The sequence below is a fragment of the Python bivittatus genome, unplaced genomic scaffold (assembly GCF_059951505.1).
Source record: "Python bivittatus isolate LINGU-HERP-01145 unplaced genomic scaffold, Pbiv_v1 ctg000080_np1212, whole genome shotgun sequence".
Classification (NCBI taxonomy): Eukaryota; Metazoa; Chordata; class Lepidosauria; order Squamata; family Pythonidae; genus Python; species Python bivittatus.
The window spans coordinates 9,707,925-9,724,434 of NW_028277035.1; the positions used below are offsets into that span (position 1 = coordinate 9,707,925).

The 16,510-nt window shown below is 36.6% G+C and overlaps 1 protein-coding gene across 1 annotated transcript in view; it reads right to left on the reverse strand.

Annotated features, from left to right (window-relative positions):
• Positions 1-291: 291 nt before the first annotated feature.
• Positions 292-16,510, reverse strand: part of CFAP52 (cilia and flagella associated protein 52) — a 31,537-nt gene continuing 15,318 nt past the window's right edge. The window contains exons 7-14 of the mRNA XM_007435556.4: positions 12,230-12,330; positions 11,188-11,358; positions 5,106-5,254; positions 4,448-4,593; positions 3,959-4,110; positions 3,305-3,407; positions 2,917-3,028; positions 292-1,974 (exon numbers count right to left, since the gene is read on the reverse strand). Coding sequence (XP_007435618.1) covers positions 1,799-1,974; positions 2,917-3,028; positions 3,305-3,407; positions 3,959-4,110; positions 4,448-4,593; positions 5,106-5,254; positions 11,188-11,358; positions 12,230-12,330 — 1,110 coding nt within the window. The 3' untranslated portion in view covers positions 292-1,798. The remainder of the gene's footprint in view (positions 1,975-2,916; positions 3,029-3,304; positions 3,408-3,958; positions 4,111-4,447; positions 4,594-5,105; positions 5,255-11,187; positions 11,359-12,229; positions 12,331-16,510) is intronic.

The window sequence follows — 16,510 nt, forward strand, 5'->3', positions numbered from 1 at the left end:
ACCAGAATTACAGGGACACCTCACTGAATGGCAGAATTCCTTATCACGCTCTAGTGAGAGATTAAACCTTCTTTCAAATGGCAAAATAGCATGTCAAATGAAGATGGTTAGCTTTCTTTCCTTTGACATCTAGCTTTCTAGATGTCAAGAGGATTCAAAAGTTACCTATATCCTTAAGTCTCTCTTAGAAGACAGTGTACTGCCTTGTCTGAGGCCTAGACCATTCTCCCCATGTGAGGAAGAATGAAGTGCTTCTTCCTGATGCTCTTAAGTCCACCCATCATATCAATGATCCAAGAGTTGCAGAAGGCAGAATAAAAAATCAAGGCAAATATGGCTTATGTTTGTAAAGAGTTTATTTTAGAATACTGCCTTATGAATCCAGATAAAGTTCTTAGGAACTCCTTTCTTTTAAAGTAGCTAAATAAAAGCTGTTTCTTATACTTGAAGTTGGATCAGAATGACTAAGTTGCAACTCCCCCTCCCTGGCAATTCATGGGCGTGATGTGGAAGACAACAATAGATTATGCAGAAGAACTGTTCAGAAACATGCTACTGTGTGTCATGTGGATGTTCCTTTGCAACTGGAAATGGCACAGCAAGCAGGCAAAGCAGTATATGTCAAAAACGGCAGGTTCATAGTCTTTCCTCCAATGTAAAATAGCAAGAGTGTTCAGAGTTTTGTTTACTTAATTATAACTCTGAAGACAAAACCATTGGAATTAGTTACGCTTAAATCATATTTGTAGGCTAATGTTAGCTACCTCATAAAGGGTACTTGGCAGTTGACTGGGGAAACGTCTAGAATTTTTTCCCATCCAAAATAGGAGCATGTTTGCAATTTGTTCCCAGCACTCATCTTGCACTGATTCCCAGTATTCTTTCTGTTTTGAGTAGAAGGAAGAAATAACAGTTGAATAGGTACTTCTTGCCATTTTATTCCCATCCAAGTGAGGGCCCAAAGCCAGTTCACCCATAGAGTTCATCTTCCAGTTAAGTGGAAATGGCAACCAAAGCAGCTGGATAGTCTAGGAACAACAAAACTATAATATTGGTAAGGTGGGTGAGATGCCTGTATGGTACCAACCAATTTTTTTTTGTTTTTTTTAACGATCCTTAAGTTTTAACAGCATTGGACTTCTTAGAATGGACTACTATAGAACAAGAAGGTTCTTTCTTTGCTTTTTAATGGCAACTATTTTAACTAGCCTAAAGTTCATGAGAAAGTCGACTTATGCAGATTCCCATCACAACAGGCTTTAGTAAGAACCAAAGCATCTTATTTGCTATCCCCATGTGATATGCAGCAGGAAAAAGTGAGAGAGAGAACCCAAGCTCTAGACAATTTTGCTATCTCTGCTCCAGCAAAGACATATTTGTTCAGCACCCTCCTTGTACCATATTCAAATCTAGATAAATTTGTTAATGACAAATCCAAGCCTTTTACCTTTTCAGTAAATGAGAATTAAGGATGCTCACAGAACAACAGATTTGCACAACATCTATTTCATTCTGAAGGAGGGGGCATGACAAAGTATATTAATTGACATTTCAGATAGCATACATCATAAACATAATACAAATGTACTAAAATGCCATGTACTTAAATAATTGAAACCAATAAAAACAATGGTAATAATAAACAAGCCTGTTTTTCAGACTAACTCACTTAAGAACAGACAAATTAGTAGATTTCCTAAAAACAACAAGCCTTTTAAAAGACAGTACCAAGTTCAACAATTATTTAAAAGCAACCTTTAAAAAGCAGAACAATAGAAGTAGCAGATATTCTTGAGGATCAGTGAATGTGAGGATATTTCCAGCGAAGGATAGCACCATCAGCACTCACGCTCACAATTAATTTATTGTTAGGACAGATCTTCAGGCGGGTGATGCTGCCGCTATGGCCAATCCCAACAGAAGTCACTTCACCTTCATTATAATCCCACACTTTTACTAGATGGTCATCACCTCCTGTGGTATAAAGAAGAGAGATTTGATGTAAAACTGCCAGTGCTCTGCTTTAGGAACAGGCATAGAACTACAGTATAGTGAGCAGCAAGACATGGTAGAGAAGGCTCCAGTTTTGGACTCCAGCCAGCCAACAATGTTTTCTTTGAGTGACCTCCATTCCTTGTTCTCATTTTATATTTGCTGTTCAATAGTCAGCATTCCATGAATAAGCACCTCAAACTGTTACCACTCACTTTTGTTACCACTCACTTTTCCACACACAGTAACTGGAATCTACTTTTTCTTCCCTGGAGAATTTTTGTACCTTGCAGATCCTTCAGGGTTGAAGATACCTTGCCCAATTTTGCATGGAAAGTCTTGTGCACTACATAAGAATCAATACGCGGTAATTACTTTCCACAAAAGTTGGGACTGAACTGGGAGATAGAATTTAAGATGTCATGCTTTCTGGGTAAAAAAAGAGAATAGCAATTCTATAAAACAGATAGATAATCTTGTGGGACATAGCAGAGATCCATTACAAAGGGTTGTGTCTTCATACTCAGTGTTTGGGTTTACAGAATATGCTATGCCCAAACAAAAAAACTGTGGCTTAAAGGGTTGCCCTGGTTCACATAAGATGCTAAGATAATGACTGCACCCACAACATACTAACCACAAATTAACCAACTTTTTAGCATAATCGAGTGTGTTTCTCCTTTCAGAAGTAACTTAGGATCCATAAACACATGCATACACGTACACACTTTTTTCCAAAGCTAAATTCCAATTTCTTCTCCATTTTACCACTCAGTACCATCCTTTGAAGATAACTAACTCTCAATACCTCTAAATATTGCCAGCATGTTAGAATTATGAATGTGAGAAGGACAGACTCTATAGGTAGGGAGAGAAAAAGATATATTCAATATTATAGGCTTTTTTTTTTTTAAATAAACTTACCAGTCACAAAATACATTCCATCTGTTGTAATATCCATTCCATTGATAGAACCAGAAAGGGAGCCCTCTAAATCTCTGATTGGGGATCCATCAAACACTTCCCAGTAACCAATCTAGAATCCAGAGGAAAACTGAATAAAGGAAAGTCATAAAACCCTATTTCTCTAGTAATTAAATGGTGTGTTTGAGTCATGCAACTAGACATGATTTGCTATTTTTTATTCAAATTTGTTATAGCCAACCAACTACAATAGACTCTAAACTGCCAAAAGTTGCTTGGATTGCAGCAGGATAGAGAATGAATGAATGAATGAATGAATGAATGAATGAATGAATGAATGAATGAATGAATGAATGAATGAATAGTTCCTTTTGCCTCGTGTAGTTACCTTCCTATCTGTGCCACTTGTGATAAGCTGATGTTCATCAGGGTGATAGCATACACATTTGAATAAAGTATTGGCCAATATCATCTGCCGTCTCATGAAGTGGCTAGGAAAAAATCAGTTTCTGAAATTACATTTTATTACATTTAACTAAATACCCCCACCAGTAACTCCTGCTGTTTAGGAACTGCTCTACTATTTTTGCCTCAGCAAAAATAAACAAACAAACAAACCTAATCTAAAATAGGTATCCTGAGTAATCTAAAAGCTAAACAGAGTTAGACTTGGTTAGTATTTGGATGGAAAACCAGGGCTGTAGACTAATCTGAGAATTTGAACAAATATCTGAGATATCTCTCATATCTGATATCTGAGCAAGGGCAAACTACTTCCCTATCATGCTAGGAAAACTGCACGGATGCATGCAGGAATCAATCTTAACCCAAAGCAACTTTGTATTTACTACTGATCTGTGATGAAGGAAAGAACCAAGTGCCTAGTTTCTAATAGTTTCTAATACATGTGAAAGCATACAGACTGTCTGCTTTTGTTGGACAATATACCCAAATCTGGCATCTCTCCAATCATCCTCTCTGTGAAAAAAGAATTTAATATAGTGTATAGCTAAGCCATATTTCTATGCAAAAGTAACCTTACACAAGATCCCAAATAATGGATGTTCCATCAATGCTGGCTGTGACACACTCCTGATTATTCTTCTTGATCTTGATGCAAGAAATAGCAGAAATGTGTTCCTTCATTACTTCTTCTAGCTTGCGTGTTTCCTTCCCAATCTCCCACACTCTCACCTGATAGAAACATCATTTAGCATTCATGCTAAAATGGAATTTGAAGGATCTTGCAGTTCATAGGTTTCGGGAATTGTGGCATGTAAAGATAAATCAATTATTGTCATACAATAACATTAAATTAAACATGCAACATCTCTCACTCTTTTAAAAAAGTGCTGTAATTGGTATTAGTCTGTGAGACCCACCAAATGCTATTTTTGATTGCAGCAGCATACAAATATGTTTAACAATAAATAGTCAATATTCAAGTTCTGCCTATCCTGGCTGAATTATCATTTAATATTATATTCAGAGCATAAAGATATGAGGTACATCAAGTTTGGGGGCTCTTTACCTGACCTTCACCACCTCCACTGATTATTCTTTTGCAGTCACTTGTGGTAGCCACAGCTGTCACACCCATACTATGAGCATGCTCAACCACGTACATCAGCCGCCCAGTTTCTGGGGTGAAGGCACGGATTTTTCCATCATTCCAAGCTAACAGAAAATAAAAGGAGTTTACTAAGAGCAACATATCTCTTCTCTTTATCCCTCCCCCAAGTAAGATTTCTGTAACTTTGTGGTCAGTACAGATGATTGTTCCAATCTCAGGAGCAGATGACTTGAAGAACCTACTCCTTTCAAGGAAAATAAGTAAATGGTGGATGGAGCATATTGTATCTCTCATCATGAGGTGAGCCTCAGCAATTTCTATTCAAGAAGCAACAGCTGTACATTGTAATCCAGCAGGGATTCATCAGTTCTACTTAACTCTGTCATGATGCCAAATTATGAAATTGAGAATTACAGTTCAATTTGTTTGTTCATCCCAATCCTGCAACCTTACCTTCTCTTAATGCAGCCAAACCATTTTGTAGTACTCTGACAACTTAGCAAATCCTGGACTGGCCTTAATAGTTTGGCTAGTGACAAAATAACTACTTAAAACAGAGAACAACTCATGATTGATACAATTCTTCAATGACCCAGATACTGCAAAATGCTTTCACCTGAAATGATGCTTTTGCCATCTCGCATGAAATCTATGGCATGACAGGTCATGTTGGGGACCGTAATCCGTAGCAGCTCCTTATTTTCAGGTGTATACCATACACGAATATCACTCTTGGAACATGTGGCAAACAAGTCAGATGTACCACTATAGGATGCAAAAAAATAAAGCTTTGAAGGCACAGACTTTGCTGCTGCTGCTACGTATGAGCCATTTATTGTTGAATCTCAACAACTGAATATTAACGTTACAACAGAGCCACTGGATCATATTCTCTGAAACTTGATTTTTATCTAGAATTTTTGACTCCAGCTAAAACATAAGGTTCATAATCATATTTAAAGCAACTGATAATTATGTATTAGCTGCTTTGAAACTGCTTTAAATCTGGGGAATGAAATCTAGCTCCTTTTAGCGAACTTGGAGCCAAAGCATACTCTCATAATAATTTAGAAATTAATAGCAAGGCAAATGTCACAAATTTTTATCCATGTCCTGGGAGGGAAAAGATATGGAACTGATAGCCTTTTGAAGTTGTCCTGATCAGGAAACAGACTCCACAAGAAGGCTAGAATTATGCTTTATTGAGTTAGGCTATAGTAACAGAATGTTGCAAATCTGACTGCATTTCTCCTTCCCCCTCTCTTATTCCTCAGGCGGTCAGAGAGGAGCCGGTCTGAGTCTCTGCCTAATACTTTCTCTTTTCTGTGGCTCAAGGCATACTTTTGCATATTCTATTTTTATAACAGTTTCTGAATAGTTTCACCAAGGTCATCTTCAGGACTCCCTGCAGGAAGTGCAGTACACTAGTAAACAATATGTGTCGTTGTTACTTTCTACCTTTCTAGATGGCATGACCAGCTGGACCTAAAGCCATTAAGCTGGAATTCTGCTAGATATGGACAGTTCTGGTGCACCCTGGAATAATAGTACAAAGAACTGGATGGTTCCTTCAAGGAAAGCAGCTTATTACATTCTCTACTGAATCTTCCAAACCTAAAACCATTTGCTGGAATACTGCTTTGAGGCTAGTTGCAGAAAAGACAATCCCTCTAATTCTAATAATTTCATAGATTGAAAGCTTCTATAGTATGGAATTTCAGTACTGTTAGAAAACCCAGGTTTGAAGGCACTGCAATTCTCTCCTCTCCATAGCTATCTGATAGATCTTCCTAAGTTCCAACCATGCTACACTCCTTTTGGTTTAATAAACATTGTTAGTCTTAGCTTTGAGTCAAGCAGCCTTCATTGATATATAGTAGAATAATAATATGCATACATTCATACCCGCTATGCTATTCTCTTTTGTGCCGCATAATGTTATGAAAAAAGAAGGAGTAAACAAAAGACATTAAAAGCATGAGATAGGAAAAAAATGTATTTATACCAACAGCATTCACTGTATCTCTCTATATCTTTCTACCCTTGTAAACAGCACTACAGCTGTCAGGCTTTACAATAGGCAATACATCTTAGCTCTGAAGACACTTACCCAATTCAGGAATTGGCCTATTCTGCAGAGGGCTCTCAGATATGACTTGAATAAATTAGTCTCTATATTACAGACAAGAATGAAGCCATATACTCCCCTGCAAAGGGAAGATTTGCCCCTTGCAGTATACAGAAATCAAAAGTTTGTAGTTCTATGCTCCAGGACTTAAATTTCAGGGTTTCTTTTCTCCTGCCTTGCCATGTCAATGGTGACTTAACATAAATATGAGAGAGACCTATTTATGCTGACATATTAATTCTTTCTAACCTGAAACCCTGATCCTCATTCATTCTTTTTATATGACCAAGTTATTTCAGCATCATTCTTTCATGCTGGTCACTTTTGTCCACATTCATTTCAGAACACAATCATTCAAGACCCTATCTCTTCTTGTTTTATCATATAAACATCTTAAGGAATCTTCCCCCGCTTAATTCAACTTAAGTTTCTCCTGATATATTCTGTTCTCACTGCTATACAACAAAGTGGGCAGAAGCACACACACACACACAGCTGAGACAAACATTCATTCCTTGCAACGAATCACATGCAACCCACTGCTTTTGCATATTTCAGACTTTTACCAATCACTCTACCAAGATACATAAATTTATCTATGTGTTCTAATTTTTTACCATGTGTGTATAATGTGCAATTATTCACTATTTTCCCTGTTAAATCACTTTCAAATCCACACTCCTTACTATATTATACAATCTAACACTTGATACAATTGATTTGTGTTTTCAGTTAACATATTCTGCATACAAAACTACACGTTCATGTTTCCAACCTACACACTTCTAACATCAGCACAAGCACAAGTCTTTACATACTGTCCATAAATACACTAAACAATCAATAGGACATCATACACTAAGAATTCAACTTTGCATACACAGGCTTTCTGGATCTTTAAACTTATCGATCACTAGGGCAATAGTTGTGGAGATAGATAGAAAAGGGATTTTGCACTTGTATCTTCTTTCCTTATCTAAAAGCCTTACTTTGGAATCTCTATGTAAGATGCCTTCAGTTGGTTAAACCAATATTCTCAGGGATTTCATCACTTCCTTCCTCTTTGAATTCAGTTCTCTTTTCTCTTCTGAGTCTGACCTGATTCAAATACTTACCTGATCTGGTCTATCTCCATAACGAAGGAGAGCACACCACAGGCTCTTAGCTGTAGACAGACTTAAGTAACTCAAGCTTTCCTACTGCTGTATTATTTCCTAAATAGAGGTTATCTTTTTATTTCATGCAAGCACCAGCCCCAAGAATATCAATATTGCACTCCTAGTTTTAATGTTTCTCTCTCCATGTGTTATTTTCACTGTATGAAGCTATCTGATGTCTAAAAATAGTTCCTTGCCCAACTCTCTAGTCAATGCTGAACCATTCACTACGCATTTCATTTATTGACAAACATGTTTGGCTTCAACCATACACCGCCATACGGTATTCAGCAAGCAACTTTCAACTCCATGTTAATGCAAACATTCCATAGTTCAAAACTATTCACTTTATTATATGCTTTATCTCATCAACAAATGTATAATAAACTTTTCTTTCTCATATTCATATGTTTCTCAGTGAAACGTATTTCACCCTCTGCCCAGCATAAAGCTGCACTGCACGTCTCAACTTTTACTCCTTGCCACCTCTCATATCTTTTCGATCAGTCATCTGCCAAACATCTCCCCAGATACACTTAACACACTAACCTCCCTGTAGTTATTGCATTCACTATTGCTACCTTTGCCTTTGTATGTGGAAATAACAGCATTCTTCCCAGGCAAAGATGTAGACTTTACACACTCATTAAACAAGTTTCACAGCCATTCCATAAGCAAACTATATCCATACTTTAACATTCCTCCAGTTACTTTCTCTATACCCATGACCTTACCATTTTTCAACATTTTCATGGCACTTATGACTTCCTTTTCTTCTTTTCCTTGGACGCTAACATTTTGGTATTGATTTCAATTCCACTCTTTAACATATCACTATCATTCCCATACAAATATCTAAAATATTTTTCCAGCATCTTCTTACCTTAGTTTCATCCCAAATCATTTCATCACTTTTTTAAAAATTCCATTTACGCTGTTGGAGCCTCCTTTGAGAAGCATTTTCACCTACTTTCCAAACAACTTTATTTTCATCAAATTGGCACTGCATTTTTCTATACCTTCTAACTGCTCCTTAATCTCTGACTACATTCTTTGCTACTTTTTCTTTCTGTACATATTATATATTTGTTTCATCCTCAATTTTTGCAGCAATAATCCTATATATACACATTTTCCTCATCCACTTCATCCATAGCCTCTTCTACTTATTTCCATTTTTTCATATTTTCCATTAGCATAACTCCACACACTTCTGTGGCACTCTGTAAAATAATTCCTTTCACTCTGTTCCAAGCTCCTTCCACATATTTCCTTACAGGTAGTCCTCACTTAACAAAAATAATTGGGACTGGAATTTCCACTGCTAAGCAATGTGGTCATAAAGCACAACATCATATGACCACACCACTTAGTGATGGAAATTCCAGTACTTCCGGTTGCCATCATTAAGCGAATCCTGTGCAGTTGTTAAGCTTGATGTCACGTGGTCACTGTTTGCAACCACCTGCCAGCTTCCCCACTGACCTTGCTTGTAGGAGGCTGGCAAAGAAGGCTGCAAATGGCAATCATGTGACTGTGGGGATGCTACGACCATCATAAGTACAAGGACCTATTGTAAGTATCACTCGTTCGGCACCATTGTAAGTTCAAATGGTTCCTGAATGCATGGTTATTAAGCAAGGACCACCTGTATTCCACTTTCCATTAATTATGTTAAAAAATTATCTTCTAATGCTCCCATTTTCTCTTCCTACAGTTCTAGTTTCAATCTTGTGCCTTTCATTTCTTTCTTTTAATTCTATGTCCATTTTCCCCACAATTATGTCTTCAGTACTACATAATAGTCTGTTTCACAGAACCTCTCATCACCCTTGTATCATTTACTCTCAGTCTTTCAATATTAATAATCAACTCAATCACACATTTTGATTAGATTCTGGTAAAATCCATAAATCTGCTTCATTACATAGAAGACCTACATATATGGTATGTTCTAATGACAAGGATGACCTGAAGTTGTTTCTGGCATTTATTTAACTTGCCTGACATTGCATGGAAGGTAGGACAAGGAAACAAGTGTTACCTATAACACCTGATTGTTAAAAGTTGACACTCTATTTGAAGCCAACAGCAAAGCATCATTTCAAGGAAATGTCATAATCTTAGTAATGACAGCCAATAGTAATCTTGTCTACTTTGATGAAAATGAAACCTAAAATAGTGTATAGTGTAGCAATACAAGTTATGTTTTTAAAAAACAGTATTGCCACTGATGGGGGTGGATTCTCCTGAAGGCAGGGTTAGTCACTGATTATGCTGATTTTGGAGACAGAACATAAAATTGTATCAATAAATAAATGCCAACCAACTGAGCAGGTTTCAGCTCTTTGGGAGCTGTTTTCTATCAGCTGATCCAATCTGGCTCAAGAATGCATGCAGATGATTTAATCAATGGCAAGCAGACCTATTCTAAGAAATAGTGCGGTTCTGCTTGCCAGTTTGTCATTAACACACTGTTTTAAAAAAATGAGAAAATTTAATATTTTGATCTAGATATTTGAAATTACATCCCAAATCATTTTTGGGATCACGCAAGAGAAAAAATGATCCAGATACAAGTATGCATACATTTCTCAACACTGCCTATAGATCTACTTGCAAAACCTGGAATCATGCAAGGAATATGTCAAATTTTACATAAGATAGGAAAACAGAAGCATACTGATGCTTCAATATGTTTGAAATCAAGAAGTAAAACAGATTTTTAAGAGAGTTTTATTGAAGAAGACCAGCAGAAAATACAAACATCTTTTTCACATTCATATGTTTCCATATCTAACCATTTCTTCATCATCTACTATATTTAATTTTCTGATCACCTTGCTTTTTGATAAACCATACTTAGCCCCCAGTACTGAGATCCAATTTGATTCCAAGAATTTTGGAGTGGATTGGGGGAGATCACCAGTCATGTATGTGAAGACTGCTTCTGGATTTTAAGTAAATGTACTCATATTTCTCCTGGGAAAACAGTTTTTCGTTCTTACACACATCAGTTCAAATATCATAAAAAGAAATGGGAAAGGTAAATCTTTGTACAGTATCAGTTCTGAGTATTTTACTGGCAGAATTTATGTTAGCAAATACAAAAAGAAGGATACTGTAACTATTGAGAAGTGGAGAAACTACAAAAGCACTAGCCAATACAAGAAATTCTTTAGTCTGCTCTGGTTCTTGCATCTTCTGAATGGCTAGAGTCCCCAAATGACTGAAGTTCACTAGCTGATTAAGTTAATTCCAATTATTTTTTTTCCTTGTACATTAGAGGGAACGATTACTTAAGCACATTCTTACCCTCCTAGATGAAAAGTATTAAAGCGAGGGCTGCCTACCATACGTTCAGTACCTTTTCCATTTGAACAGAAGAGAGAAATTCTTTGAGTCATACTTACTATGGAAAAATTATATCATTGATAGCATCATTATGGCAAGTGGCTATGAGCTCATCCTTAAAGTCAGAATATGAGAATCGGTAAATCTGTGACTCATTTGTGCCCACAAAAAATTGGTGGCCCTGGCCTCGTGGTGTGATGGACGTGACAGCACCTTCCAACTGAACTTTTCTGTGAAATGAAATGAAGGTTTTGCACAAAAGATAAGTGGCTTTCTGATAACTCATCCTTACCAAACTCTAGTTTTTTTTTTCTTTTCACAATTTTCTCCCTTCAGTGACAGCCAATCTCAGCAATCCAGAAATATTTTAAATCTAAAGGTTAGAGTGTATTTACGATGGTGTGGATTTTTCCTCTCTTATTAATGCTATTTCATGAATTAAAAAAGAATGTTGACATCTCAGAAAAGAACTGCTAATATTTTAAATAATCTATTCACTGAGATTGCTTTATTTATTGCACAATTAGCATCAGTGCATTTTAAATCGGTACTTCAGAGATGAATTTCTGAGCTGAAAGCCATCACATTAAATTAACAATTATACCATGCTGTGCTCTTTGGCATATTTTGTGCCCTGTATGCTACCAAAATTGCAGTCCTCTGTTGAAGAGAGTCTCAGGTATCACAGGAAAGATCAAGCCTCCCCCCCCTCCCCGATAGAGAAATCCAACCTCATGTATTTCACCTCAGACTGTATGGCATTCATACCTTGCAGCTCTAACATCAACAGAAGCATAAAGGGAGTGGGACTAATATGTGCTTTAGATCCCACACGTATCTCTGACTTGGGGCAGGGGAAGAGAATTGTATGCCACCCCTGAAGCTGCTATACACAATTTCCCTGGGACATTTTTTAGAAATGGAGATGGGAGGGAGGAGAATGACATTTTTCTCTCCTTTTTGTGTTTAAAGCCCATGAAACTTTGGATAAGGTGGCTTATACATCTACAGATCTCTCCATGGGCTCAAAAAACCCGCTCCCTTCATTGTATGTACCTTGTGCACCATAATGTCCTTGCCCAAGAAAATTCAGAGACTCACTTGATTATTTTATACTTGGATCCCGAGCAAAGCGCTACAATTCCAGCTCCAGTGCCGATGACCAAGTCACCCACTTTCAGCAAAAGCAAAGCTGTGACTCCCTAAGAGAAGGCAAGATGAAGATACTTATATTGTAAACAAATCACTGTATTTGTGTACATTGACAGCTTAATTCAACACTGTATTTGTCTTGCTCACCAAGATGGCATGTAAGCAATTGAGATTGTTTGATCAGTAATCTTCTATTAAATCTATTGAGATCAGCTAACTCTTTATTTATCTTGCTGTACAAAAATGTCATACAAAAGATCTGTCATTTCCCAAAGCTAAACATGCATACACTCCATACCAAATTTCATGTATCTGTGGCTATTTAAGACAAATTTATCAGCCCAGGACAGTAATCATCTTACTTAACTGCAGACTGCAGCTGAAGGACAGTGACCAAAAAAATTAGTCAATATGGCGTGAATGTTCATGACTACCAGCCTATTTTATCCTTCAGATGAATGGATACACAAACATACACACACATTTCAACAATATTTATGTCACCTTCAGTTACTGTATATTCAAGATGTACAGAAATCATTTAAAAACAAAGATTCATAAACCAAGAATGAATGAACATAAGCACTAAGCACTAAGCAATCTTAGGAGGAGTTAAAGATACCAAAAAAGAAAAGATGCTTAGAGCTTTATCTTTAATGCACTGCTGACTTTTAGGGCACAAATCTTCGCACAGCAACTTATTAAAAAAACCCAATAAATACAATGGGTTGTTTCAAACACTAATTTTGCACTAGTGGAAAGCATTTTTACTTGTGCATAATGAAACTCTTGGTTTTCATCAATGCCACCCACCTACAGCAATCCATTCCATAAAAGTTCTATGGAGGGTCAAGTATCAGGATATTTCTGAAAGCCTAATAGGCAAGGAATAACAAAAACGGGGTGTCCTGCTTTGAGCTTTCTGATAGCACAAAACCACTGTTGAATAAAACTTATCAGTTCATACCAATACAAAACTAAGTTCAAACAAAATCAAAATTAGAGCCAATAAAGTTTTTTTTTTGGGGGGGGGGATTCCATAAGTGGTGCTAACATTGTGAAAGCCCTATTCCCATTTCCCACTGACCTTACCATAAATGACAAAACCACACGGAGAAAATTTGTCAGGATGAACTGCAATGTACAGCCAGGCTGAGAGAATAGATGGCCTTTAAAGTGTCTAGATTTCAAGTTGGGTATAGCTGTAATAGATAAGGAACAGGCCTCTGGCATTTTCTATCTAGACCTGGCAAGGTTGTTCTAATCAATTGGCCCTAATTAGCAGTTTTGTAGCTCAGCAGTTTCTGGACAGTTGTCCAAAAATGAGTCCTAACCTTAACTTGGAGAACATATCTCAATGGAAGTGAACTGGCCAGTCTATATCCAGAAGAGGCTACAACTGGTGAAAGACGGTCAATTCATCTGGTGCTGCTTGGACCTTCAGTAATATCTAAATCTCTGAGGGCTCCCAGTCTCCAACCTTAATATTTTAAAGAGAGCATAATCCATTCAAAGTAACTTGAACACTAGCTCCTTGAATGACCCACTTACCCCAAATACCTCCATCTTATTAAGCTTCAGTTTCCTGGTCCCAGTTCTAGCCACTGATTCAACAATTTCTCTACCTCACCTGAATCAGATGTATAAATCTGCTGGCATATATAAGGATATATATATAACAAAGGAGAGCTAAAGATAATGGAACGCTCCTATTTGTGCCTGCCAGTTCTTGTAGAAATATGTTTATTAGTCTTCCTCAAACGAGCACCCTCCAAATGTTAATTATATGTTCATCAAGTCCAAACGCTTTGTCCACACTAGCTTTAGGGTGATGAAAGTTACAGTCCAACAGGGTGTAAGGTTGAAAATGGCTGATTTTGTATTATGACTTGCAACTCATTTATTGTTGTTAGCCGCCCAGAGTCACTGGTCTGAGATGGGCCAGTGGATATCAGGGATATTTTTAAGCACATATAGAATGAATGAATGAATGAATGAATGAATGAATGAATGAATGAATGAATGAATCTCCAAACATGCATTGCACAGGTACTAAAAGTTGCAGATGTGGCATCTCTCTTTGATAGTATATGCACAAACTACAACAATACACTAACAGCATTACCATTTTTTTTAGCTTTTGGAAATGAATAGACAGGGCTTGAACAGTAGTGAAGACTGAAAAGGTAGAAGATAATGACAGAAGTCCCTGTTACAGTTATTTACATAGAGAAAGATGGTTGTCATTAGATACTTTTAAAAATCATTTTCCAAGTCAGTTTAATAATCAGTTTATCTCAGTATTTTGTTTCTGAGATGCCTCCAATTTTTATTTCCAGATCTGTCTCAGCAAATATGATGAACTTTCATCCTTCCTGATCATCTTCACTTTTTGGATAGATACTTCAAGCCATTTTCAGCAGCAGAATTCCTTAACTATCTAAAGCTATTTCTACAAATCTAGCAACCTACATAAACGCATATCAGTAAAGCTCCATGCTGCTAGATGTATGAATAGTCTTCAGTTCTTTCCAACTGCACTTAACATTTGTACCCAGCCTGCTTAAGCCTCACCTACCCAGTTATACTGCAAAGGACCCCCTGCAACAGTGTTGGACTGTATCAAGGGATGCCTGTAAAAGATGATCTCTTCCATTAAAAATTCTAATATGGAAATGCCCTTTTAAAATGAACAGATGTTCATGTTCACATGAGGTTACATGCATTAGGGTGGAAGTTGGCTTTTGCTAATAGTCTGATGAGAAATGCTCCTCCCCTTCTATTCTATTATGAATAGAAAGTATGGATTATATAGCTACAGGATTATTTTTAAGCACATAGCTTTCTTAGGGGGATCAACCATCCTTTACAAGTCTCTAGCTATCAAGTACCCATCAACTCTGACTCAATCTACTGCAGCACAGTAGAGTAGTGAGTTTGAAACACCTTTACGACTTTGGCATGTGACAGGTAATAAACTGAGAAGTTCTCCAGGGACAGGTTTTGATTACATTGCTAGGAAATGGAAGATATGGCTAATTGTCCTAGGCAACTATCTATCCATACATACCAATTTTAAATAACAATTTATTATAAAATAAATTTAAATGTATTTTTCGATGTAATCATTAAAAATTGCTTCCAAATTACATCAAAAAATATATTTAAATGATCATTTTTTCCAACAAAATCTGCTGCCAACAGATTAATTTCAGGCTTACTTCTTCCTTATCAAGGTTGTCCTATACATTGCTGCTAACAGACAGGCAGCCATATAATCCATACTTTCTATTCATAATGCTCAGCAACATTAATGATGCAATGCTTTGCTTTATGCCCTACTGTGCCCCTTGTGAGTTAAACATAAAGGCTTCTGGAAGGTTTAACATTCATTTTATTATTTACTTGTTACACAAAGAAATCACAGCCTTGACAAATCCTGATTACAAAAGACATGTTCCAAGCCAAAATGAATCTCACTTATTTCCCTGCAGGAAAATGAAGCTCTACATCCCATTCTAATTACTTTCATTCAAGTGGTTTAACACAATATAAACACCTCAATAAACTTCTTTTCATAGCACACACTCCTTTCCTTTTTGTGGGAATAACTAAGGCAAGTAGTCAGTATTTAAAGGAATGCCCTTTTATTTAATTGATTTCCAAAGATTTTAGTGATCACTAGATTTACCCTAAGTAGTAATTTAAAAGGTATAATTTCCAGAGATATATTGGCATCAAAACCAAAAAGTAAAAAAATCTATTATGCTTCATGTTTTTACACTCTGCATTTACGCATCGTACTAAACTATGTGTCTTTAACCATGATTTGTTGAATAAGGCAGAAGCAAGCCAAATAATCAGCATTTGTTTGGCCAATTCTTGGTTTGTTTTCTTTTTTTAGCTGTTACTATTTCACCATTCTGTAAAGGCTTGGGCATGACATAAAACCAGATCAGAAATAAGCCAAGAAACTATAAGTAAACCATGTGTCTTGTTTGAACGGCACTAAGCCACAATTATAGTCTATAAACCAAAAACAATCATGATTCTAAACTATAGTTTGCTTTCATAAAACAACCCATGGTTTAGCCATTAACCCAGCTGACAATCAAATTACATTGTGGCTAACCATAATATAAAACCTAGCGATTTTTTAAGTTAATCTCATCCATCTGTGTTCCCAATAGTTCAAGTAGTGATGTTAAATAAATAAATAAATAAACCTCC